Genomic DNA, 11,762 nt, shown 5'->3' with positions numbered 1-11,762 from the left:
ATAACCTGAGGTACCAACACAGTAAATGAAAAATATGTATTTTTCATTCCCAAAGGAAATAAAAGTATCTAACCAGAGTAACGTTTCACATTACACTACAATTGTGACTAAAACTGTATTTTATTTATCTGTACCTGTATTGAAATCTAGCTTTGTCATCTGAAGTGCATAGGCTTCACAGTCTTTCTTACTGAAGCTGAAAATAATCACGGGTTGGAAATTCCTTTCCATGATCATCTTCACAATCTTAAAAACATTTGAAGGCCCTGCAGAGACATTACATAAACTTAAATGTAATTTTAGCAAAAAAAGGATCTTATGGAGTAACTGAGACACAAACACAATTTGCATACAACTCTGTTGTATTAGACAAAAAGTTACTTTAGAATTGGATTCAAACTCACCTTTTGTTCCCCCTTTCCTTCCTTTCTGGTCCCCTTTTGCCAAGTCTCCTGCATCTCTAAGCACTTGCATTGCTGTATTAAAATTGTCTTCTCTGAAATCTCCCTAGACGTAAAACATAACCTTTGTAAGCAATCACTACTTGCACTTAAAAACATTTAATGTTTAGCATAATCAGTACCATTTACCCTGTATTTAGAGGCAGAAGGACAAAAACAACACAGAAGCTAGGAAATGAGTTTACTAGGTCAGTGGTAGAGCTCAGAATTAGGCCAGTGTGCCTGAAGCTATTACTCGTTGTTCTATCCACCACACCAGCAACCACACTAGACCTGCTGGAATGACACAATACCAAAACTGACTTTAAGGAGTGTCTTCATAAAACTGCCCAAAGGAGACCTAATTTCAAGTGCCCTATTACTGTTTATGGAATTAGCTAATACTGTGCAAGATAATTAGGGGCCAGTTAGCTCAGCCAGTTAGAGTGTGGTGCTGATAACATCAAGGTTGTGGGCTCGATCCCTGTTCGGTCCCCATGTGTTGCCTGATCTAGTTGAGAGGCGTCCCTGCCCATGACAGGGAGGTTGGACTAGATGATCTCTAAGGTCCCTTCCAGCCTAGGCCATTCTATGATTCTATGAATTTTAAATATGATTACTTCCAAAATTGCCTAAATACAAAAAAATGTTTTACCCCTTCAACTGATGTAAAATTTAAATGCTACTATGCTTTCCTTTAAGTGATAAATAGTACAAGAAACTTCAGCTACTTTGCAGATTTACAGAAAGTAGCACGCACTTTAGAAAAGACAGCAAGGATGAGGGCGCTCAGAGACATCTCAGCAAACTATTACTCCACTGACTACACAACATCAGATAATAAAACCAATCTTTCTGTAAGACCCCAAAAATCAATCAGCAGTTCGGTGATCACTGTTACCCATTTATACTTAATTTTAACAAAAACATCCTTTGTATAGCCAATCCAGATTTTACATGAGACGACTGATAGGTGAAGAAAAAGATCTTTCAAACAAACTGAATATTCCTTACGTTTTCATCAACAACCAGGTGGAGTCCATCTCCTCCTGCTGGGAATATATAATGCTGCAGTGGAGTGGGTCGATAGTCAGTGTAAATCACATGGCAAGGCTATGAAGGAAGAACAGCAGATGCATAAATATTTAGTATTTCTAAGTGCACTATAAAACACTTGCTTGATGGAAAAGCCAATATATCTCTATTAAAATACATCTTTCTAAAAGCCACACAGTAAGATTCACTAAGACAACAAATTTTCTTTCCTGATTATGCATTTTGTACTAATTACACTGCCTAAGAAAATAAAAGTTTGCACATCCTTTAGAAAAACACAAGTTGGCTAAAAAAGTTCTCTCATGAACACAGAGGGTAAGGACAGATAATATTTCCTTCTGTATTATCACACAGACTCAAAATCCTAACTCCTTTTAAAATCCAAAGAAAAAAATTCTATTTTGTAAAAAAGCCTGCAGTATTTATTACACTACCTAAAAAATGCACACAGTAGACTTTTAAACACATGTAATGTTTCAATGTCTGGAATGGAAAAGGCTTGTTTAGAAAAAAACAACAAAGCACTTCCTTTAAAACATTATCTATTACTTAAATCTAAATAATTTCTAAATGTATTACTTAAATTATATTACTTAATTAAAAAAAATAATCACAATCATGGGCTCTGCAAAATAAAGTCAAGGTTTTGTGCCAATCATAAACAGACATCTCTTATACCACGTTCCTTGCATCACAAACAATGTAAGAAACAATTGTTGGGTTGTTTTTAGTATAGGACCAACCTCCTGCGGATATTAACTTCCCTCACTTGAATTCACATGTTCTCTGCAGCATAAGCATCTCTTAAAAAAACATAGTAAAATAAAGCTAACGGTTACTGGACAGGACCAATCTATACTGCCCTCTGCTCATTTTGTTTGCATGCATAAATTTATGATTTACTTTCAATTTTCACACGGCCTTTTTACAGAGCTCTTCAAACAAATTCTCCAAACAACCTTTTGTCTATCAGCCCTCTGAAAGTCCTAGTATGTTCTTCATGTTTCATAATTCAGAAGGCTTGTTTAAGCCACTGTCTAAATGCACGGAAAATAAGCTTTAAAGAAACAGCTTTAATGTTGATATTTAGAACCAACAGCCAGTATAACTGGACTACAACCAGAGAAGCCAGGAGTGACCTGTATCATCACCATTAAGCAATATGAAGACAACTGAAAAAGATTCTCAAAGATCCAGTTCTCACCAACCAAAGCGACGGTATCATGCCACAAAGCAAGACGGAGGTGCAGCACATCAGAAACATTACCTGTTTGTGAAGATGGCAGATCCATTCAGCAAACTGACGGGCATTTGGAATGGTTGCAGAAAGGAACACATAATGAACGTTGTCAGGGAGCAAAATAATTGTTTCTTCCCAAACTACACCACGTTCTGGAAGTGGAAAAGTCACATGGGAAATTAATGTGATAAAAGACTGTTTTTTCAGCTCTGAGGCCAAAGGACAGTATGCTTCAGACAAAATAAAACAAAAAGTAAAAAAATACTGCCTCACACAAATGAGATATATCGAATGCCTTCAAAGTGGCTTTTGCCTTGGCATAGAAAATGCAGACTGTAATACACAATAACTATCTTATGTACATTCAGTAGAAAATAAATTCTAAATGATTTATGTACAAAGATGACTGATATTAAAAGAAAGAATAAAGATGCAATTCTTCAAAAGGAAAAAAAAAAGTTGTTCTTGGAAGGAAAAAAAATTCTTGAAAAGAAAACCTGTACATATAGGATACCTGAATCTCTCATGTAGTGGATTTCATCAAAAATAACCCATGCAACTTCTCGCATAACCTCAGAACCTCTGTAAAGCATACTTCTCAAAATCTAGAAAAGGACAAGAAAAATTGAGATTCATCACATGAAAAAATAAGGGAGATGTCAGTAAGAAACTGACAATTTTTGGTTCACTATTATATGGCAAGATGAAATTAGTGATTGGCTCTAAGATGCTTTCCAAGTTGATTTCAATCTAATACATCTCATGACATGAGGTGAACCAGTTTCTCTGAAAGAACAGTGAAGGAACATGAAAGAAAAATCAATTTTTTTTCCCAGCCTCTGCATCACAGCACATTTGTTACAGGTTTACAGATTTCTGCCAAGCCTTCTTCTTCCTCATGTTAAGAGATAACCTCTCTGTGTTTAAGAGATCTTTTGTGAGAAATCAAGTAATTCTGTTTCTCCACTCAAGCCTTTCTGTATCAGAGATTTCTCCAGAAGTCTCTTTACTCTCTTGACGTAAAGATAAAAAGAGGAAAATTCCAACTCATGGCTGAACAGATTTGTACAGAAAATACGACAAAACTGTGCCAACAATACTTTGCTATCAAAGGTGAAAAGCCGTGTATTCCTAGACTACTAGCATCCCACATGAACCACTGAACAATTAGTCAGTGATTCTCCTCTCCCCATTTTGTTTCACTACAATTTCTTTCACTACATTTTGTTCACTACAATTCACCACATTTTGTTTCACTACAAAATATTGACTATACAGGATTCATTAGGTTTGATTTTCAGTGCTTCACATCTATCCAAAGAAAACTCAGTGTCTTTGGGAAATTCTTCCTCTCTCCATGTGAGAATGGAAGTTCCTGACTGATAGTCCAAAAGCATGAATTTACAGACATTTAGATAACTTTTTAAAAAAACCAAAAGGTAAAACACTAAAGCAAGGAATAATGAACTTTGTAACATATTCTATCCTAACTGGTCTTGTTATGATAACTCTAACCTTTTAATATCAGACCTTCTCAGTCAAAAAAGTGTAGAAGAAAACAGAGAGATCAAGAAACAATGTCTCATGTTACCTCAGTCGTCATTACTAGACAAGAAGCTGTAGGATTAATAGTGACATCCCCGGTCATCAAACCAACATCCTGAAATTCTTCATACATCTCACGGTACTTCTGATTACTCAAAGCTTTAATTGGACTCGTAAATATCACACGTTGTTTCTCCCTCAAAGCCAGGGCAATTGCATACCTGTATTCAAACATGGTACATATTAAAGTTGTCAGGAAGACATTCAGGGGATAATATTTTCCTCTAATCTTCTGCTTTAAAAAATAAAACAAATTATGCAATCCAGAACTCCAAAAGAGTGACAGGAAGCATTAAGTTTAATGCAACCTTAACCCAAATACATATCTCTCTTTGGAGAGCAACAAATCACTGACAACAAGTTAACTGATTTTTGCAGACATCAGAGCACACCTAATCTAATCTAAAAATCTAATTCTAACTGTTCCATTGCAAACTATTTTTATTTGAAGCCATGCTCTAATATATCTACATGTACATCTCACTTTTCACGACAGGTCAGCATAGCCACTGCACTGTCAGACCAAACTCTGACATGAAAACACTCTCTTAAACATTTCTTGTCCAGTAAACAGCAAGCTGCAAATTAAATCAAACTGGTGCTTCCAACAAAGCAAAAAAACCACCTAAGAAACTCAGAATTTATAGTCAGGGACTAGAAAACAAAGATTTTTGTTTCTAAATTCATGCACACTGGTATTGTAGAAACATTCCTTTCAATCTGCACAGTAACACCTCAACAAAACTGGATTGTTTAAAGATAGAACACAAATTAAGCCTTTCACTAGCAACTACACAAGATGAAGGAAGTAATTTTTACATTCAAGAGCAGTCAATTAAATTCTAACACTGATGGTCCAAACTTTGTATCAAGGAACTGACACACCAACTACCTACAGTGCAACACAACAACCCAGCAAACATCACATCATTCTCCTATTGGAGCATGTCATAAAATTACTTACTCTGCACAAACAGTTTTACCCGCTGAGGTATGAGCCGACACTAACACAGACTGGTTATTATCCACACAAAGAATAGCTTCTCTCTGAAAGGCATCAAGAATAAACGGATATTCCTAAAAAGAAGGAAAGAAAAAAAATACAAATTTTTAACACTGTTACTTACATCTAATTAATTTTCTGATTGATCTAGTGTGTAAATCATGGGCAAAACCAAAATCTTGTAGGTATTCATAACTTCAGTGGATCTTTGGCTGAAAACCAGGGAAAAAAGGAGCATTTATGGCCTCTGGAAGAAGGGACAGGCCACTCATAACAAGTACAAGAATATTGTCAGGTTATGCAGGAAGATACTGAGAAGACCCAAAGCCTAGCTAGAAATTAATCTGCCTTGGAGATAAGGGACAGTAAGAAAGTTTCTATAAATAAATTAACAACTAAAGAAAGACCAGGGAGAGCCTCCATCCCCTACTAGACCCAGGAGGAAATATGGTAACCAAAGACAAGGATAAGGCTGAGGTGCTTAATGCCTTCTTTGCCACAGTCTTTAGTAATAAAAACACTTTTACTGAGGAAAGCCAGTCCCCCAAGCCAAGAGAGAGGCCAGGAGCAAGATGTCCTCCCCACAATTCAGGAGGAGATGGTCAGCAACCTGCTGCTTCACATTGATGTCCGCAGACCTATGGGGCCAGATGGGATTCATACTGGTGTTGAGAACAGGCAGCGCTGCTCACCAAGCCACTTTCCATCATTTATCAGCAGACCTGGCTGAATGGGGATGTCACAGCTGAATGGAACTCAGCCAATACAACACCCATCTGTAGGAAGGGACGGAGGGATGATCTGGGAAATTACAGGGCTGTCAGGTTGACTTCAGTGCCAGAAAAGCTGATGGAGCAGATCATCTTGAGCTCCATTATGCAGCACATGCAGGGGGATCAGGCCCAGTCAGTACGGGTTTATGAAGGACAGGTCCCATTTAACAAACCTGATCTCCTTCTATGACAGGGTGACCCGCTGGTTAGATGAAGGAAAGGCTGTGGATGTTGTCTACCCTGACTTTAGGAAGGTATCAGATACTGTTGCCCACAGCATTCTCCTAGAGAAACTGTTCCTGGCTTGGATGGGCATAAGCTTTGCTGGGTGAAAAACGGGTTGGATGGCCGAGTTCAAAGACTTGTGGTTAATGGAGTTAAATCCGGTCGGCGGCAGGAGGTTGACCGGAGGTTGTAGCAAGGTGGGGGTTGGTCTGTTCTCCCCAGTGGCAAGTGATAGGACAAGGGGAAATGGCCTTAAGTTGCACCAGTGGAGGGTTCAGGTTGGACATTAGGAAGAATTTCTTTACTGAAAGGGTTGTCAGGCATTGGGACAGGCTGCCCAGGGAGGTGGCTGAATCGCCATCCCTGGAGGTGTGTAACAGATGGGTGGGATGTGCTGAGGGTTTAGTCGTGTCCATAGCACTAGGACAACAGTTGGACTCAATGATCTTGAAGGTCTCTTCCAGATGAAACTGTTCTACGATTCTATGATTAATACAGTATTTTGCAATGACTGTGTATTTGAATAATTTTATTTAATACCATACCCAAGATCTTTGCTTATATATTGCCCCAATGACTGAATTTTCTCTAACTGAGGAATAGAAACTGCAGTATACAACTGAAGTCACCACCTCACATTGTAGAATAGAACTGAAACCACAACAGCCCACTCACCCCATTCAACCAGGAGTTTACTGTACCAAACTCAACATACAGCAATCCAAACAAACCCAAAATCCACCAATATTACTTACAACAACCCATCTTTTCCTTACTGACAAGTACCTCATTTTTCCCTCTGCCCTCACCTACTGCAAAAAAGAAAAACAAATGTAATCTATCACATACTTTTGCAGCTTTTCCAGTTCTCGGCTTCAGACCTGTGAATTCTTCATCTGCTGGCAGTGCAACCTATCAAACACAATTTAAATAAAAATATTTGCAGAATGCTCAGTGACAACTCCAGTGACATAGCAAGCTATGAAGAGCTTGGGCAGGAGATGTAAAGTTCATGAAAACTAATTCGAATTTCTATTATCCTGTTGGCACGAGCTCAAGTGTCTAAGCTTCCTTCCTTTCTCAGAACTTTTCAACTAATATCTCTATCCTTCTGCCCCAACAATATTCCTTTTTTCATTTCTCTGATACTCCCTACTGTCTTGTGTGAAATATTTCTGCTTCATATACCTTGGAAAATTAGCTCTTCAGGCTAAGACACAGCTGTGGCTTCTGGTCAATAGTCATTAGAATTACTCAGTTCAGACTGACAGCAATCCCTCTCCAATGACCACGAATTTGTACAGGTAAAGTTCCGGTTCCTGACTAATATCTAACATTCATTTATACCAAATATTTAAGCTCTCTTCAGTTGCAAAGCTGTACCAGACATCTCAAGATAACAAAGACTGTACAGACACGTGGTGGTGTCAGGCCATAGGCTAGACTTGATGATCTCAGAGGTCTTTTCCAGCCTCAATAATTCTGTGTTTCTGTGACTTTAAAACAGGCTTTAAAATCTGTATCATCAATTCTATATATAATTCCTTCGTTACAAAGGTCTAACTATACAGGGTCCTGGAATGTGACCCTAGCTAACTTGAACAACCTCTGTAAGGCAGCACAGAAAAGAAAATTAGCATAAAAGTACACAGAAATTGACATTTACGGATTTACTTCTCACTGAAACTCTTTCTTACAGTCATCTTTGGATAAAGGATGATTAAAAAAAATAAATCAGCATTCATATCTCTGATTTTTCATATTTTAAACTGCATTTATGTCTATCAAATTTGAAAATGGATAGTTTTCATTATTTCACTCTTACATCAAAAGGACTTTTATCCCTTTTTACCAAAATTTTCAACAGCAATCAGCCTTACAAGAAAGCCTTTCATTCCTGAATCAGAAGAGCAAAAATATTTCCAGACACTGTTTTACACTCAGATCACACGATGAATACACATCTGTTTTAAGAATCAGGAAGTTTTACTCCTCAACAACAGTACTCGGAATGTGCATAGTACCTTTCGAATATGGAAACCTATTAACACTGAGTAATTCCCATCTTACCACAAATCAGACTGCTTCTGTTAAGATATCTGTAGTTTTTCAAATGTATTTTATGCATGCTTAATGCCAGATACAGACCTCAGACTCCTTATAAGACTGTTTTACCTCAAATACAATATGAAATAATAAAACTAATTGAGCACAGAAAGGCTCTGCAGAGGAATCTTAACAGGTTTCATTGATGGGTCAAGGCCAAATGTCTCAGAAAAAAGTAAAAACCTGAGGGTCAGGGTGGACAGCTGGTTGAATATGAACCAACAGTGTGCCCAGGTGGCCAAGAAGGCCAATGGCATCCTGGTCTGTGTCAGGAATAGTGTGGCCAGCAGGACCAAGGCAATGATTGTCTCCCTGTACTCAGCACTGGTGAGGCCTCACTTTGAGTACTGTGTCCACTTTTGGGCCCCTCACTACAAGAACGACACTGAAGTGCTGGAGTGTGTCCAAAAAGGGGCAACAAACCCAGTGAAGCATCTCGAGCACAGGACTTATGAGGAGCAGCTGAAGCAATCGGGGATGTTCAGCCTGGAGAAGAGGAGGTTGAGGGGAGACCTCATTGCTCTCTAAAACCACCTGAAAGAGGGTTGTTGCGAGGTGGGGGTCGATCTCTTCTCCCAATAACAGATGACAGGATAAGAGGAAACGGCTTCAAGTTGAGGTTTAGACTGGACGTTAGGAAAAAATTCTTCACCGAAAGGGTTGTCAAGCATTGGAAAAGGCTGCCCAGAGAAGTGGTTAAGTCACCATCATCCCTGGAGTTAAAAGACATGTGAATGCAATGCTTAGGGGCATGGTTTAGACGTGGAGTTGTCAGTGTCAGGTTTACTCAGTGATCTTGAAGATCTTTTCCAACTTAAATGATTCAAAACTCTATGATATAATAAGTACAAGCACAATATATAATATTATACTGGCAGTAATACATTTAATTATATGAAACAAATATACGCTTTTCACGTGTATTTCCACTGCACTTACCTCATGTGTACAACCTTCAACAGTTTCCACAGATTGCACCTTTACTTGAGGCATCAGGTCTGTCAGACTAAAAAAATTCTAGTTAGGATCCCTAAGAAGCTATGTAAAAATCCTCTTTTCTTTGTAAACAGGAAAATGTTGAGCTTCATCTCTATTTTAACTGCAACATTAAAAAAAAGGATGCACAAGCTTAAAATCAACAGTTGGCAGAGACTACTACCAGGGCAAGAATAGCTTTATGTGTTAAAATTTTGCTGCTATGTAAGTCTATATGTACCTAATGCTTTGGGATTTGTAACACCTTAAAAACTTGCAGCACAAAACAGCATTTTGATCACATGTTCACATGAAGTTTTCTGATTAAATGAGGACTTTTTCAATATACCACAAAGCAAAATTCAAGACCTGTACTCCTGCTACTAGCCACAACACCAAATAACAGCAGCCTAAAAAGTATGACAAGGAGTTGCATGAAAGAGGTTTTGGGGTTTTTTTCCACTCCTTTCTGCCTCGTGGCCACAAGAGGGGGCCTGTGTCTCACTGCATAAAACTTGTGACGCTTCCAGCGTACTTGAGTAACTTATGGGCAAATACACCTTCCACCGCGACCAGTAACACAGGACTTGACATATTGACTCTGGTTCTGCTTTGCATTCACACAGGCACCCTCTGTCTGCAGTGTTCTAAGAAGCCTTCTCATGATTTTTGGCACAGAACATCTCATACTGAACTTAAGAAACTTATCATGTAAGGCCAACAACAGTGCAAACCAGAATTCCGTCTGACCGGAATCTATAACACACCTTCCAGAGAAAATTATTAAGAACACAGCAAGCACACAATTTTTATTTTTGTAATAAAGTTTTCTACATCTTGAACTAGGAAGTACATACGTGTATGTGGCAGCTCTGGAATTCAGTTTTTGCTGTGAACCCTCTTAATCATTTTCTGAACCAACATAAACTTCCAAGCTCCCAAGAATCTCTTCAGACACTCTAAGCTGCAAACGTGTCTGCACTGTCCCTTCAATCTGTTTTCTAAATGCCTCGTAATTCCTGTCATCAAGTTTTAAAAAGATAAGAGGGAGAGACATGCAGATCCTAAAGCGCAGAAACACCATTCTGGCTTCCCTTCAGCTGCCTTATCTTCCCAGCTGCTAACACATGCAAGAATATAACCCTCTCCATGTCAAGAACTTGTTACTTGTGCTCAGATTTGAAAGTGCATCCATACTTAAGAGTCAAATTATTTGCTACAGTTATAATCTCACATGCCCCCAAAAGTTTTGTTTCTGTTTTCTTGGTCAAATTCTCCTTCCTGCATCCCAAGCCAATTATGTCTTTCAGTGGCATGGTACACAGCAAGCCTGTCTCTTCCCATGTGCCTCATCACTTATCTGTTGCTATATGCCTGAAATCAACACAATAGCTTTGACCAAGAATTGCCAATCCACATGCAGGAACCACAAATACACAAACATTTCACACTAGAGTTGTCTATTTGTTCACAACACTATTTTAAACATATACAGTGCTCATCACTGCTGACACTTTACTACCAACATCTCCTCTCTAATGCAGACAACAGAAAATCAACTTCATATGCAAATTCATCTTTACATGAAAACACTGCAAAGCTACTTACGTCAACTATTCACACACGGTATATACGTAATCAGTGTGTCTTGCTACGATTTCCTTACACATTAAGCTGGACACTTACTTAGTATCTTCTGATACAACGTCTTCCAATTTTGGCTTCTTCACCAAAACAGCACCTTCAGTACTATCGACCTCAACTTCTGTTTTGGGCCTCTCTGCTGCAGCGACTGAAGACTTTTCCTCTGGTCGTTTTCTGCAACACAGACAACAAATTTAAAGTTTATCTCTTTTACGTATGCATTTTCGGAAAATAAATCAGGTTTCCTACAGGCAATCGCACTGCATTCAGGGCCCAACCACGTGTAAAAACCACCGCGTTTTCAAATCACTTCCCAGATGAGCTTGACCTCAAGTCCCCGCTCCCCCCAATCGCCCACCACGCCCGGGCTGGCTACAGCTTTAAGACTAGGGTTCCTATGAAAGCGTGTCCCAAGGCCGCACTGGTCCCGCGGGGGCTCGGTAACTCGACCAGGCTGGCGGAAGGCCAGGCCGCAGCCGCCAGGGCACGCCGCTCCCTCGGGCCTCCATCGCGCCCTCACCCCGGTCTCCTGGCACCCTCGGTGGGGCCTGCTTTGGTCTTCCTAGCGCCGGAGGCGGCGGCGGCCGAGTTCTCCTCAAACACGCTGAAGAGCTCATCTCCGAACGCGTCCGCCATCTTCCCCACCGTCCCACAGTGCCTCGCGCGACACTGCGCTCTCCTCACGCCGCCGGATC

General features: G+C 39.5%; 1 protein-coding gene across 1 annotated transcript in view; it reads right to left on the bottom strand.

Annotated features, from left to right (window-relative positions):
- The window catches only part of SKIV2L2 (superkiller viralicidic activity 2-like 2 (S. cerevisiae)), a gene marked incomplete at its 3' end in the record, with an annotated part of 38,965 nt that extends 27,262 nt beyond the window's left edge, over positions 1-11,703 (bottom strand). Inside the window, exons 1-11 of the mRNA XM_009876387.1 lie at positions 11,588-11,703; positions 11,110-11,241; positions 9,388-9,454; positions 7,192-7,254; positions 5,306-5,418; positions 4,328-4,502; positions 3,251-3,341; positions 2,764-2,888; positions 1,455-1,553; positions 405-507; positions 135-266 (exon numbers count right to left, since the gene is read on the bottom strand). Of these exons, the coding sequence (XP_009874689.1) occupies positions 135-266; positions 405-507; positions 1,455-1,553; positions 2,764-2,888; positions 3,251-3,341; positions 4,328-4,502; positions 5,306-5,418; positions 7,192-7,254; positions 9,388-9,454; positions 11,110-11,241; positions 11,588-11,703 (1,216 nt within the window). The remainder of the gene's footprint in view (positions 1-134; positions 267-404; positions 508-1,454; positions 1,554-2,763; positions 2,889-3,250; positions 3,342-4,327; positions 4,503-5,305; positions 5,419-7,191; positions 7,255-9,387; positions 9,455-11,109; positions 11,242-11,587) is intronic.
- Positions 11,704-11,762: the final 59 nt, after the last annotated feature.

The sequence above is a fragment of the Apaloderma vittatum genome, unplaced genomic scaffold, assembly GCF_000703405.1.
Source record: "Apaloderma vittatum isolate BGI_N311 unplaced genomic scaffold, ASM70340v1 scaffold14229, whole genome shotgun sequence".
Classification (NCBI taxonomy): domain Eukaryota; kingdom Metazoa; phylum Chordata; class Aves; order Trogoniformes; family Trogonidae; genus Apaloderma; species Apaloderma vittatum.
Note: the sequence above shows the minus strand (reverse complement) of the source record. Positions and strands in the feature narration are given on the sequence as shown.